Consider the following 15838-nt stretch of genomic DNA (forward strand, 5'->3'; position numbering starts at 1 on the left):
AGATTTGGAGAAGCTGCAATCACAGTGAGATGTGTATGAATCTCTGCAAGTTAAATAATGTTCATTTGGCAATTTCAAAGTGGTAACTGCTCTCAGTAGAGAAATTAAACCTGATGTCTTTCTGTAAAAAGGGTTCTTTTTTTGTCTTATGGATATTGCAAGGAAAGATTACGAGTTACTTTTAGAGTACTGTATTCTTTGGGGGAGTTATTGGTGTTGATAGTTCTTAAGATGTTTACTGTGGGTTTCTAAAGTGTTAACCGGTTTCATGAATAAACATTGTTTTAATTTAAAAGTACTTTAACTCTCCTGTAAGGTAGACCCGTGTGCTCCCCATAAACACAATATATTAAACGTTGTGGGTCAGGTGAACTCCATGATACCCTTTGGGGTTCTCTAAACCTTGGCCCATAACACAGGATTGTTTCAGCCAGCTCAATGCACAAGACTCCATTACTCCATCCTTAACCTTCACTCTTACCCTGTCAGGATAGGCATCACCCGATCCCACCAGCTTCTTGTTTTGATCGAAGAGCATCCAAAGTTGACTGTCGTACTCTGATTCATACAGCAAGTCAGACAGTAAGGGACAGCTGGGGGTCACTTCACCGGTCTTTGCCTGCAGTAATACATAACGAAACGCAGTTACCACTGAACAGCAACAAGTTCAACTGAACTCAATCCATATACTTTTCGGATTGGTCCATTGTGACCACACTAAGTAGCATCAAGATCTTTCTGGCAAGTCCCTCTCTGTGTGACCTCAACCATTGAGATGGAGTCGGGCAGCAATATCAGGGGAACACCATCACCTTCAGGTTCCCCTCCAAATAACAATGAGGCCAATACAAATCAAGCTGAGATTATATTGCAGGTCAATAAGGTCATAAAAATAACAAACCAAACACTCGGGATCATTTCTGAAGAGACAAAATTTAAAAGCAGGGAAGATATGCTCCATTTGGACAGTATCTTGGTTCGACCTCACCTTACAGCGCTATGTCTGGTCTCCTATTATTAAACAAAAAGGAAAATCTGAACAGGTCCAGGTTCCTTTTTCTGCAGAAATGAAAATAATGAATGGGGACCTGGGTTTAAAAACTCCAAAACATACTATGGAGTTCACCTAACCTATAACTTTTTGTTGAATTTGGCTAGGATGAGCACAAGAGCCTGCCTTTCAGGGGTTATTCAACGGGCTTCTTAGGAGCTTTTAATCAAAAACACAAGCTTTATTTTAGTTTACATTCGTATAAGCACACTTTCTGTGGTGATCAGGGCACCCTTTAAAGATGGCACCCTGACCTCGGTGGAGCCGGCCTCGCCACAGTGGTGGCATAAACCACTCCCACTGTTTTTTATCCCCACGCCCACTGTTTTTTATCCCCAGAGTGGCTCAAAATCTGGACTAAAAACACAGCAGTGCAGCTGGAGAGCTACAGACTGGGTTTCAGTCAGAGGGCCTGACATATCGGAAAATTCCGGTAGAGAAAATCATTCCAACTGTGTGACACTCCAAAACAAGAGGTCATCAATATAAGAGTTAGTTGCAATCAGGAATTCAGGAGAAACGTCTTATAGAATTTACAGTACCGATTGAGGCCATTTGGCCCATCGAGTCTGCACCGGCCCTTGTCAAGAGCACCCTACTTAAGCCCACACCTCCACCCTATCCCTGTAACCCATTTCATCGGACAGTGTGGCGAGAATGTGGATGTTTCTACCACAGGGAGTGGTTGAGGTAAACAGTAACATATCAGAATCATTCAACGGCAACCTAGATAATCATATTAGGGAGAAAAACAATTAAGTTGGTGTAGTGAGGTGTGGGAGGAGGTTTATTTGATGCATAAACACTGGCCTGGACCTGTTGCTGTGATGTACATTGTAAGACTATGTAGTTTGTACACTGGGTACATCTCTAGACAAAAAACTTTATGGTTTCAGCACCACATTGTGGGGTAGGTTTTAACGATACGGCACCTTACACAGTGCACCGATTACTGATTCTAAGCTTGGATGGCAGCAGGTGTCTATATGGAAGGACAGACAGGAAGGTAAGGGAGGTGGTGTAGCTCTGATATGCAAGGGTGAGATTAGGGCGGTCGTGAAAGATGATATGGATTCTACGGAGGAACAGGTTGAATCCATTTGGTTGGAAATTAGAAATCGTAAGGAGAAAAGGTCACTGACAGATGTAGTCTATGAACCACCAAATAATATCACGGTGGAGCAGGCAATAAACAAAGAAATAACTGATGCAATAAAAATGGTACGGCAATTATCATGGGGGATTTTAATCTCCATGTCGATTGATCAAACCAGGTCGGACAGGGCAGCCTTGAGGAGGAGTATGTAGAATGTGTCCCCGATAGTTTCCTAGAACAGTATGTAATGGAACCTACGAGGGAGCAAGCGGTCCTAGATCTGGTCCTGTGTAATGAGACAGGAATAATTAATAATCTTGTAGTTAGGGATCCTCTCGGAAGGAGAGATGACAGTATGGTTGAATTCAAAATACAGATGGAGGGCGAGAAGGTAAAATCCAATCCCAGGGTCTTCTGCTTAAACAAATTACTATAATGGGATGACGGAGGAGTTGGTGAAGGTAGACTGGGAGCAAAGATTTTATGGTGGGACAATTGAGGAACAGTGGAGAACTTTTAAAGCGATTTTTCACAGTGCTCAGCCAAAGTATATACCAGTGAAGAGGAAGGACTGGAGGAAAAGGGCTAATCAGCCATGGATATCTCAGGAAATAAAGGAGGGTATCAAATTGAAAGAAAATGCATACAAAGTGGAAATGATTCATGGGAAATTAAAGGATTGAGGAGTCTTTAAATGTTAATAGTAAGCCATGGAAAAAGCTAGAAAGAAAAGTAAGATAGATTATGAGAGTAAACTAGCTCAGAATATAAAAACAGACAGCAAAAGTTTCTATATATTCTACAAATATATAAAATGAAAAAGAGTGGCTACGGTCAACATTGGCCCTTAAGAGGATGAGAAGGGGGTTTTAATAATGGGAAATGAGGAAATGGCTCATTTCCCATTATTTTGTTTCGGTCTTCACGGTGGAAGGCACAAATAACATGCCAATAATTGTTGGCAAGGAGGCTATGGCAGGTGAGGACCAAGAAATGATCATTATCAATAAGGAGGTAATGTTGGGCAAGCTAATGGGGCTAAAGGTAGACAAGTCTCCTGGCCCTGATGGAATGCATCCCAGCGTGCTAAAAGAGATAGCAGGGGAAATAGCAAATACGCTCGTGTTAATTTACCAAAATTCGCAGGACTCTTGGGTGGTCTGGCAGATTGGAAAACAGCAAATGTGACGCCACGGTTTAAAAAAGGGGGTAGGCAAAAGGTGGGTAACTATAGGCCGGTTAGCTAAATTTCTGTAGTGGGAAAAATACGTGAATCTATCATCAAGGGAGAAATAGCGAGACATTTATATAGAAATTGTCCCATAGGGCAGACGCAGAATGGGTGCTTGAAAGGCAGGTCATGTTTAACTAATTTATTGGAATTCTTTGAGGATATTACAAGTGCAGTGGACAACGGGGAACCGGTGGATGTGGTGTATCTGGATTTCCAGAAGGCATTCGACAAGGTGCCGCACAAAATGCTATTGCCAAAGATAAGGTGCACAGCGTAACATAGATAGAGGATTAGTTAACTGACAGAAAGCAAAGAGTGGGGATAAATGGGTGCTTTTCTGGTTGCCAATCAGTGGCTAGTGGTGTGCCTCAAGGATCAGTGTTGGGACTGCAATTGTTTACAATTTACATAGATGATTTGGAGTTGGGGACCAAGTGTAATGTGTAAAAGTTTGCAGATGACACTAAGATGAGTGGCAGAGTAAAGTGTGTCGAGGACACTGAAAATCTGCAGAGAGAAATAGACAGTTTAAGTGAGTGGGCAAGGGTCTGGCAGATGGAGTACAATGTTGGTAAATGTGATGTCATCCATTTTGGTAGGAATAACAGCAAAATGGACAATTGTTTAAATACTGCAGCATGTTGCTGTGCAGAGGGACCTGGGTGTCCTTGCGCATGAATCGCAAAAAGTTGGTTTGCAGGTGCAGCGGGTAATTAAGGCGGCAAATGGAATTTTGTCCTTCATTGCTAGAAGGGTGGAGTTTAAAAACAGGGAGGTTGCAGCTGTATAGGGTGCTGGTGAGGCCAAACCTGGAGGCCTGTGTACAGTTTTGGTCTCCTTACTTGAGAAAGGATGTACTGGCACTGGAGGGTATGCAGAGGAGATTCACCAGGTTCATTCCAGAGTTGAGAGGATTGGCTTATGAGGAGAGACTGAGTAGACTGGGACTAGACTCATTGGAATTAGAAGAATGAGGGGAGATCTGATAGGAACATAAAATTATGAAGGGAATAGATAAGATAGAAGCAGGTAGGTTCTTTCCACTAGCGGGTGAAACTAGAACTCAAGGGCATAGCCTCAAAATAAGGGTGAACAGATTTAGGACTGAGTTGAGGAGGAATTTCTCCACCCAAAAGGGTTGTAAATCTGTGGAATGCCCTGCCCAGTGAAGCAGTTGAGGCTCCCTCGTTGCACGTTTTTACGGCAAAGATAGATAGATTTTTGAACAGTAAAGGAATAAAAGGTTATGGTGAGCGGGCGGGTAAGTGGAGCTGAGTCCACAAAAAAAATCAGCCACGATCTTATCGAATGGTGGAGCAAGCTCGAGGGGCCAGATGGCCTACTCCTGCTCCTAGTTCTCATGTCATCGGAACATGAGGCTAAGGAGCAGAAGTAGATCATTCGGCCCTTCGAGCCTGCTCCGCCATTCAATAAGATCATGACTGATCTGATTGTAGCCTTGACTCCTCTTCCTTGCCTGTCTCCCATAATCCTTGACACCCTTGTCGATCAAGTCTCACTGTTAAAACTGTGCCTCAGAATGCATTTCACTGATGTACTGAAGTTTGAAGTGCCATATAAATGCAAGCTTTGAGGCAGTATTTTCTGCAGATGCTAAAATCCAATTTTTTTTCTCCTTAAAATATAGAGTACCCAATTAATTTTTTCCAATTAAAGGGGCAATTTAGCGTGGCCTGCACGTCTTTTGGGTTGTAGGGGCAAAACCCAAGCAAACACGGGGCGAATGTGCAAACTCCACACGGACAGTGACCCAGAGCCGGAATCGAATCTTTGACCTCGGCGCCGTGAGGCAGCAGTGCTAACAGCTGCGTCACCGTGCTGCCTGTTTAAATCCAATTATTAGTATTTGTAACAAACACGGCTGGACAGTGCTGAAAACAAAGAGCTTGTGATTGCAAACAGCAACTTGTATTTGCATAGCACCTCTAACACAGGAAAATGGCCCAATGTGCCTCACAGAAATGATTATCAAACAAAATTTGGCACTGCGCGACGTAGGGAGATATTAGGACAAGCTGAGGAAAGACTGGGTTAAACAGGTAGGTTTTAAACGTCTCAAAGGAGGTGAAAGGGATGGAGAGATTTAGGAAAGGAATTGCAGAGCTTAGGTTCTAGAGGATTGAAACCACAACCGCCAACTAAAGCTGGGGATAGAAAAATTGAAAATTTACAGCACAGGAGGTGGTCATTCGGTTCATAGTGTCTGTGCCAGCGAAAAAAAGTAGCTATATCCAGCCTCCACTTTCTAGCCACTGGCCTGTAGCTGGGTAGGTTACAGAATTTCAAGTGTATGTGGCCAGCTTTGGAGGGTCAATGGGTTGGAAAAGGCTACAGAGAGAAGAAGGGGCGAGACCTCAGAGATTTGAAAATATGGATGGGGATTTAATAATTGAGGCATTGTCAGACTGGAAGCCAAGCACAGGGGTGATGGGTGAACATGACTTGGTGCAAGTTAAGACACGAGCAGTTTTGAATAACTGCAAGTTGACGTGAGATTAAATGAAATGAAAATCGCTTATTGTCACAAGTAGGCTTCAAATGAAGTTACTGTGAAAAGCCCCTAGTCGCCACATTCCGGCGCCTGTTCGGGGAGGCTGGTACAGGAATTGAACCGTGCTGCTGGCCTGCTTTAAAAGCCAGCGATTTAGCCCAGTGTGCTAAACCAGCCCCTGAAGGGAGGGCATAAAACTTTGGTAATAAGTACAGTTGAATCACAGCCAGCTCATTCAGCCTTCCGAAGAGGATTACAGCCCCCCCCAATAAAATTCTCTTGGCTCATTCCAGGGTTTTCCCATCATTCTGCTATTAGAGACCACACTTCGTACAGGCTGCATGAAATAAGCCATTCTTGACACCAGTTCTTTATCAGTTCATACTCCTAACTCTTGCTCTTACAGTTGTGGAGCAACTTGATTAGCGCTAAGGATTAACCTTTCTCTGTTCCAACTAGTATTTTACGTGTTTCATTTCGGTCCTCTTTTGCTTGCCTCTTTTCGAAGCTGGAGACCGAAGGGGTATACATTCACTCTGCATGGTCACACTATGTCTGATTTCCTTTCCCATTGAAGTCAATGAAAGTAAATGTAAGTTTTAACTGTGGGAGGTTTCAAAGCAATCCGCCCTGAAGTGACAACACATTGAATGCAACCGCAGACAGTATACGTTTGGTGAATAGTCTCCACAGTTTCTGAAGAGGAATGCTCAGCTGTACAGTAAGCGGTTACCTGGCTAAAATTGTAGGTTAGAACCAGCTCATAAAATTGTCTGTTCCTGGGCAGGATGTCACGGGAGCCTAAGGGCCTTGTTTGGGAATCCACAGGCCTGTAGAAAGAGTTACATTCTTTTATTATTGGTCTATAATTTAGAAACAAAATCAGAGCCGGACACTTAAATCGACATTTGTTCTGGAGTACCCCTGATAAACACAAATGCATTCGTCTCCACATTGAATCAAATCCAGGTCTGGATTTGGAAAAAGAATGTTGCATTTCTCATTTGTTGCTAAGTGAAACTCATTTCCACAAATAACACTGCAAAAATGCTTTGGAAGATAAATCGATCTGTCTTAAACATTGAGCCACATTCTATCTTCGGAAATTCATGCACAGAACTACAGAGATTAAAAAGACAGACTTGCGTTTCTATAGAGCCTGGTACATCTCAAAATGGCCTGAAGTGTTTTACAAATGAAGCACAGTTCCTGTTGGAAGACAGGAAATGAAGCAGCCAGTGTGTGCACAGCAAGATCCCAGAAACAGCAATGAGATAATGACCAGGTGAACAGTTTTTGTAAGTGATTCTGGTTGAGGGATAAACCTTGTCCAGCACACAGGGAGGATTTCCCTGCTTCTTTAATAATGCCACGGTATCTTTTGCATTCAGTTGAAAGGGCAGATGGGGTCTTGGTTCAATGTTTCATCTAAAAGACAATAAAACAAACAATACTACCCTGGATTGTCAGCCTAGATGATGTCCTCACCTGTCTGCAGTGGAAAATCAACCCAAAATATCCTGACTCAAAGATGGGACTGCGACCATTGAGGTAGGTCGGAAAAAATGAGTTGTGTCTGCTGAAGCCTTCAGGCAGTGCTGCACCACAACAGGCAGTGCAACAACTAATTAGACTATCGCACCATTAAGGTGCAGCTGGGGTCTGGCATTGTCACAGATTTGAGTAAAACATTTACTTTACCGAAGGGTCTGCACCCAGGTTTTCAGAGTCACGACAGGCAAGAGCTCCTCGTACTTCAGTGAGGCTGTGGTGTCAAACCGCGCTATGCCTTCCGACGCGTGCTAGAAGGAACAAAATCACACATGCGATTAACAACCAGATAAATCATTTTGTAATATTGTCCAGGGGCACAGGACATGCTTCTTTTAATAATGCCATGAGATCTTGTACATTCACCTGAAAGAGTAGCCGGGGTCTTCGTTTAATGTTTCACCTAAAAGACAATAAAACAAAACGATACTACTCTGGACTGTCAGCCTAAATGATGCCCTCACCTGTCTGCAGCGGGAATTGAATCCAAGATATTCTGACTCAATGATGAGACGGCTACCATTCTGCCTCTCTGATGAGCCCTGTTAACAGCCTATTTACGTCACAGTTATACTTCCTGTTGAACAGCATTCACCAATCCTCATCACTTCCATTTACAATAAATACTTCAGAGAATAAACGGAGACCGTACCCACTCATTTAAAAAATAAATTTGTGTTTGGGATATGGACAACACTGGCAAGGCGGGTATTTATTGTCATTTCTAGTTGCCCTGAGAATGTGGAAGTGGGTTTTGTTTTTGGGTAGACTGTCGCTTTCTGAAGTTCCTCCACTGATGAGAGCCTTGAAGTTCAAATACAGGATTGTTTTAGTCCCTCCCTTCTGAAACTTCCCCTTCAAGTCTCTCTGCCAGATTTCATCTTTGTTCTTTCGTAAGATAATTAAGACTTTACTTCTCAACCACTTTAAACACTGCCCTCTAGCCACTTTCTATCTGGTACTTTTCCTCCTTTATTTTGTTCTCTGCTCTTCATTTTAGACCCTGGAACGCCTGTGCGAGGGGAGTATTAGAAATAAACGCCATCAATTTTGACAGCATATTTCATAGTCTTAGGACATCGCAAAGTGCTTTAATGCCCATGCATTTTGAATTGTAGTCAATATTCTGATGTATGAGACATGGCAGCAACACTGCGCAGAGTAAGCTCTCAAACCAGCAAGTTGATAATTATCAGCCAATCTGCTTTGCTTTACTGATCTTGACTAAGGTCTAAATCTTGCCCAGGATAACGTTTTTGTTCTTCTCTGAAATTGTGCCATGGGATCTTTCGGTCTACTCTTTGTCTAATGTCTCATCTATAGATGGCACCTTTAACAGTGAAGCACTCCCTCAGTACTGATGCTTTGACAGTACAGTGTTCCCTCAGTACTAAACCTCAGAGAATGCCACAATCCTGCAGCACTGATCCTCCGACACTGCAGCGCCTCCCACAGCACTGGCCCTCCGACACTGCAGCGACCCCACAGTACTGACCGTCCGACACCGCAGCGCTCCCTCAGTACTGACCGTCCGACACCGCAGCGCTCCCACAGCACTGACCCTCCGACACTGCAGCATCCCCACCGTACTGACCTTCTTACTGTACAGTGCTCACTCAGTATTGAGCCTCAAAAAGTGCAGCACTCTTTGCAGTGAGAATACCGTCCATCGTTTGTGTGCTAACGTCAAACAGATCTAACAAATCAAGACTAGGCATCCATGAGACACTGTGGGCCATCAGCAACAGCAGAATTGTACTCAACCACAAAGTATAACCTCACGACCCGACATATCCCACGCTCTACCATTACCACCAAGGCAGGGGATTAACTCTGGTTCAATGAAGAGTGCAGGAAAGCATGCCAGGAGCAGCACCAGGCAAATCTAAAAACAACACAGGAGTACTTGCGAGCCAAACAGCACAAGCAGCAAGTGATTGGCAGATCAGAATGGTGGGTGTACAATTAAACAACTCACCGACGGAAGAGGTGCCACAAGTACCTCCATCTTTAATGATGGGGGAGCCTGGCACATCACTGTAAAAAGATAAGACGGAAGCATTCATAAAAATCTTCAGCCAGAAGTGACAAGCAGATGATCCATCTCGGCATCCTTCAGAGGTCCCCAGCATCACAAATGCCAGTCTTTAGCCAATTTGATTCACTCCATGTGATATCAAGAAACGGTTGAAAGCGCTGATACTTCAAAAGCGCTGGACGCTGAAGACTTGAGCTCCAGAACTTGCCACGCCCTGAGCCAAGCTGTTCCAGCACAGCTAGAACACTGGCGTCTACCTGGCAATGTGGAAAAATACCCAGGTAGAGGTATGATCCTGCACACAAAAAGCAGGGCAAATCCAACGCCTCATCGGTCTACTTTCGATCATCAGTCAAGTAATGAAAGATGTCATCAACAGTGCTATCATGCGGCATTTATCCGGTAATGGGGAAAATTGCCCAGGTGTGTCCTGTACTCAAGAAAGAGAAGTATAAATCCAGCCAATTACCACCCCAAGTCTACTCGCCATCATCAGCAAAGTGATGGAAGGAGTCATCAACACTGCTATCAAGCGGCAGTTACTCAGCAATAATCTGCTCACTGATGCTCAGTTTGGGTCTGCCGTGGTCACTCAGCTCCTGACCTCATTACAGTTTTGATTCAGACATGGGCAAACGAGCTGAATTCTAAAGGTGAGATAATAGTAACAGCCGTTGATATCAAGACAACATTTGAGTATGGGGTTAAAGTGACCTAGCAAAACTTTAGTCAATGGGAATCAGGGGGAAAACTCTCCACTGGTTTGAGTACTCAGCACGTACGAAGATGGTTGTGCATATTTGAGGTCAGTCATCTGAACTCTAGGACATCACTGCAGGAGTTCCTTAAGGTACACAGATGACACGAAGGTTGGCGGAGATGCTTATAGTGCCGAGGATTGTCAGGATATAGGCAGATTGGAGGAAACCGACGCAGACACAGGGAGAATGTACAGACCTCGCACACACAGTGACCCAAGCCGGGAATCGAACCTGGGACCCTGGCACTGTGAAGCAACAGTGCTAACCAGTGTGCTACCGTGCCGTCTAGATGGCAGAACCCTTAGGAACATTAACACAGGGGGATCTGGGCGTGTAGGTTCAGATTTCCCTAAAAGTGGCAACACAGGTGGCCAAGATGATTAAGAAGGCATATTGCATGCTTGCCTTCAACAGCCGGGGAACTGAATAAAACAATTGGGAAATCATGTTGCAGCTGTATAAAACCTTGTTTAGGCCGCATTTGGGAGTATTTTGAGCAGTTCTTTTTAAAATGTTTTTATTTTCCATTCTCACATTTTCCTTCAAAACTTACACCCCACCCACAGATCCCATCCTCCCACCACCCCAAACAACGGCCCACCTGTCAATATATGCATCCAATAAAACAAACCCTCCCACGGTGGCAACAAAAAACAAAGGAGAAAAAGAAAAAGGAGTCCGGGACCTCCCATGGTCACCATTGACCTATAGAGTCAACTCCCCCCCCCCCCCCCCCTACACTCAACGCCATCCAACCTCTGAAAGAGTACCGTACATGATACCCAAGAGCTGTACACCCCCCCCCCCCCACCCAGTCTCCAACTCCTCCCGTCCACTGCATCTTGTAAAACTCCTCCCCCCAACCTCGGTTCCTTCTCCCCAACTTTCCACCTCGGCTAGACCACTCGGACCCTGTTCTGCCAGGCTTCGATGGCCGCAGCCCCTCCCCCACCTCACTCCCGTTCACTGGCCGGCTTAAACCGGCCAGCGTGGAGGCCCCCGCCCGGGTCCCTTTCCCCCTTGCCCGGCCCTAGGAAAGCCCAGAAATCCCCTTTTAGCACACAAACCCCGCATATCCACCTATACCCCAAAGAGCCCTCATTTCGAGTGAAAGTCCCATCACTTCCATTGTCCAAATATATACAACATTGGCTCCTTTAGCCCATACACCCGCGCGCAGTGATACAAAAAAGAAGAAAATACAGTCGAGGTCACATCGGCACATGGCCATTTCTCAATTTTCAGTTCTGCCACAGTCCTTCTGCCTTTGCAAACTCCTCCGCTGCTTCCGCCGTTCCAAAATAAAAGTCCCTGAGCTTGTAAGTCACCCTCAGCTTCGCTGGATATACAATGCCGCACTGCACCTTGCTAATGTACAGTGCCCTCTTCACCTGGTTGAAGGCAGCCCGCCTCCTCGCCAGCTCCACCGTAAAGTCCTGGTATACACGTATACCAGCTCCAGCCCACTGCACCGCCCGCTTCTGCTTGGCCCAGCTCAGGACCTTCTCCTTCACACTGTACCTACGGAAGCACAGAGTCACTGCCCGAGGCGGCTCACTCGCCATTGGTACAGGCCTCCACGACCGATGAGCCCGATCCAGTTCATATCGGGAGGGATCCTCCCCCTCCCCCAATAGTTTCGCCACCATCACGGCAAAATACTCAATCGGCCTCGGTCCTTCAACTCCTTCGGGCAGCCCCACAATCCTCAAATTCTGTCGCCTGGATCTGTTTTCCAGGTCTTCCATTTTTCCTCGCAGATCCTTGTTAATGTCCATCACCTTCCGCATCTCCTTCCCCATCGAGGCAAGTTGATCACCGTGCTGCAATACCGTCTCCTCCACTTCTTTCAGCGCCTCCCCTTGCTCTCGCACCTCCGCCACTGCACTCGCCAACTCCATCCTCACCGGGGAAACCGCCTCCTCCACCAGCACACTCAAAACCTCTCTCATCTCCTTCCTCATTGTCTCCATGTATCTTGTAAACTGCCTTTCGAATTCCGCAGCCATCACCTTAGTTATTTCTTCAGCCGTAAGCAATGACGCCTCCCCTGGTGCTCCAGCCTCCATTTTCCTTGGTGACCCCGCGGTGACCTTTCCACTCCCCGATGGACCGAGAGCTGTTTTCTTTACGGACGATTTTTTGCTTACCCTCGATATTCTTCTTCACTGTGCCTTTTCTGTTTCTTCCTGCTTTTGCCGCCTCCGTGGACCCTGGGACCGGGCTTAAAGCCCCGAAAATGCCGTTCCCGAACGGGAGCCCTCCATTGTGCGGCCGCCTCCCGCCCGCCATCACCGGAAGTCCTTGAACCGTTCTGGTCAACACTTTATCAGAAGGACGTGGAAGCTTTGAAGAGTGCAAAGAAGGTTCACCAGTACAGTGTGTGGTCTCGAGGTTGTTGGCTATGAGGAGAGGCTGAATAAACTAGGATTGTTTTCACTGGAAAGATGGAGGTTGAGGGGTGACCTGATAGAGTTCCACAAAATTATGAGAGGCATAGACAGGGTGGATAGTCAGAGGCTTTTCCCAAGGGTGGAAGTGTCAATTACAGGGGGGCACAGGTTCAAGGTGAGAGGGGGAACGTTTAAGGGAGATGTGCGGGGTAAGTTTCTTCACACAGAGAATGGCAGGTGCCTGGAACATGTTGCCAGAGGATGTGGTGGAAGAGGGCACATTAGAATATTTAAGAGGCATCTGTATGGGTACAGGAACAGGGAGGAAATAGAGGGATACGGACCGAGTAAGGACAGAAGTTTTTTTTTTTAGCTAGGGCATCATGATCGACACAGGCTTGTTCCTGTGCTGTACTTTACTTCACCTGAGGAAGGAGCAGCGCTCCGAAAGCTAGTGACATCGAAACAAACCTGTTGGACTTTAACCTGGTGTTGTAAGGCTTCGTACTGTACTTTTCTTTGTTCTTTGTACTGTCCCAGGCCCAACCATCTTCAGCTGCATCAGCAATGACCTTCCATCAGATGGGTGGATGTTTGCTAATGATTGCACAATGTTTAGCACCATTCGCAGCTTCTCAGATACTGATGATGTGGAAATGCCGACGTTAGGGCAATTTTGGACACTAAGGGCAATTTATCATGGCCAATCCACCTAACCTGCACATCTTTGGACTGTGGGAGGAAACCGGAGCACCCAGAGGAAACCCACGCACACATGGGGAGGATGTGCAGACTCCGCACAGACAGTGACCCAAGCCGGAATCGAACCTGGGACCCTGGAGCTGTGAAGCAATTGTGCTATCCACAATGCTACCGTGCTGCCCTTCGGTATTAAAGAGACATAGACAGAGCCATATAAGAGCTAGGCAGGGGCTAGTAATCCTGCAGTGAGTAACTCACCTCCTGACTCACCAAAGTCTGTCCAGAATGTACAAAGCACAAATCAGGACTGTAAATGAATATTCTCCCCTTGTCTGGATGAGTGCAGCTCCCACAACTCTCATGATGCTTGACATCACCCAGGAAAAAGCAGCCCGCTTCATTAGAATCCATTGCCTCCACCACTAATGCACAGTGTGTACCATCTAAACATTGCACTGTAGCAACTCACCAAGCCTCCTTAGACAGCACCTTCCAAATCCATGACTACTGCCATCTAGAACGACAACGGTAGTAGATACATGGGAATACATGGGCAGCACGGCAGCACTGTTGCTTCACAGCTCCAGGGTCCAAGGTTCGATTCCCGGCTTGAGTCATTGTCTGTGCGGAGTCTGCAAGTTCTCCCCGTGTCTGCGCGCGTTTCCTCCCACAAGTCCCCAAAAATAATTTTTTTATTGTCAGAAGCATGAAGTTACTGTGAAAAGTCCCTAGTTGCCACATTCCGGCGCCTGTAAAACGTGCTGTTAGGTAACTTGGACATTCTGAATTCTCCGTGTACCCGAACAGGCACCGGAGTGTGGTGACTAGAGGATTTTCACAATAACTTCATTGTATTGTTAATGTAAGCCTACTTGTGACAATAAAGGTTAAAAGAAAAGAATACCACCATCTTGAAGTTCCCCTCAAGCCACCCACCATCCTGACTTGTAAATATATTGCCGTTGCTGGTCGAAACCCTGGAAGTCCCTTCCCAACAGCACTGTGGGTGTACCAACACCACACGGACTGCAGCAGTTCAAGAATGCAGCTTAGCACCACCTTCCCAAGGGCAATTAGGAATGGGCAATGAATGCTGGCCTAGCCAGTGAAGCCCACATCCTTTGAATGATCAAAAACAACTTCCTTGGTAAAAACCCTCCGACAGTGCAGCACTTCCTCAGTCGTGACTTTCTAAAAGTATGGTTCTCGTTCAGAACTGAACCCTCCGACAGTGCTCCCATGGTACTGACCCTCCAACTCTATGGTGCTGTCTCAGTTGACCCTGTCAGTGCACAACTCCCTCAGTATTGCCCCTCTTAACAGTGCAGCGCCTCCTTCAGTACTGATCCTCCAACAGTGCAGCACTCCTGTACTGGCACAGTCAATACTGCCCCTCTGACTGTGCAGCACTCCCTCAAGATTGCCCTTCTGACGTTGCAGCACCCCCTCAGTACGGACTCTCTAAAATATCAGGACTGCACTGGAGTATTGGCCTGGATTGTGTGCTCATTCTTCTGACTCAAAGGTGAAGGTGCTTCCCCAGTGAGCATTGCATAGCTTCCAGGTGTTGTTAGTTGGAGACTATTAAAGTACGGTTGCCATGTTGCCAAGAGTTTAATTTCAATCTCCTGGACATGAAGTGGACCCAGGAGGATAAAAGAACACAGGACAGGGCTAAACTGAGAGTGGAGCCAGGGAGATAAAAGAACGCGAGAAAGGGCTAGACTGAGAGCGGAGTGCTAGCTTGGGAGTTTGGAGCTCCTCAGGTGATTTCAGGATTCAAAAGTTACACGGGAAAAGTGGAAGCAACGTTTATCGCTTATAGTTTGTAAAGTCTATATTTTGTGGTTCATACTTTGTTCGGGCTGTATTATGTACTAACGAGGACCAGGAAAGCAAACACTAGAGTAATTGATATTATTTGATTTTTAGCATCTTCCAAAATGATTAATTTAAAGGAGTAAATCACGGGAGGAGAGCTCAAAGTCATGGTGTGCTCATCCTGCTCTATGTGGGAAATCAGCAACATTCCCAGCCTCTGGAATCAGCACGTGTGCAGGAAGATCTTTGAAGCCTAGAAATGGGAGCTGGAGTGGTGGCTGGGGACACTGATACGGACAGCATCGCAAATAGCACAAAGAGAGGCGGTCACACCACAGACTAAGACTCTACAGGCAGGAAGGGAACAGGTGAGGTAGAGGCAAGCAGTGCAGGAATCTCCTGTGGCCATTCCCCTGCAAAACAGATATACCGCTTTGGATACTGTTTGGGAGGGGGGGGGGGGGGAAGAAATGACCTCTCAGGCGAACGTAGCAACAGCCAAATTCATTGCCCCATGGATGGTGCTGCTGCAGAGGGGAGGAGTAAAAAGTGTGGGAATGCAATAGTTATAGGGGATTCAATTGTAAGTGGAATAGATAGTTATTTCTGTGGCTGCAAATGAGACATCAGGATGGGATGTTACCTCCCTGCTGCTAGGGTCAAGGATAGTGGCTACAGG

The 15838-nt window shown here is 46.0% G+C and overlaps 1 protein-coding gene across 2 annotated transcripts in view; it reads right to left on the bottom strand.

The window, feature by feature from the left end:
- The window catches only part of LOC140421315 (tripeptidyl-peptidase 2-like), a 194416-nt gene that overhangs the window by 37185 nt on the left and 141393 nt on the right, over positions 1-15838 (bottom strand). For both annotated transcript variants that reach the window (XM_072505959.1, XM_072505960.1), the window contains exons 19-21: positions 7595-7695; positions 6627-6723; positions 482-619 (exon numbers count right to left, since the gene is read on the bottom strand). In XM_072505959.1, coding sequence (XP_072362060.1) covers positions 482-619; positions 6627-6723; positions 7595-7695 — 336 coding nt within the window. The remainder of the gene's footprint in view (positions 1-481; positions 620-6626; positions 6724-7594; positions 7696-15838) is intronic.

This window comes from Scyliorhinus torazame, chromosome 5, assembly GCF_047496885.1.
Source record: "Scyliorhinus torazame isolate Kashiwa2021f chromosome 5, sScyTor2.1, whole genome shotgun sequence".
Classification (NCBI taxonomy): Eukaryota; Metazoa; Chordata; class Chondrichthyes; order Carcharhiniformes; family Scyliorhinidae; genus Scyliorhinus; species Scyliorhinus torazame.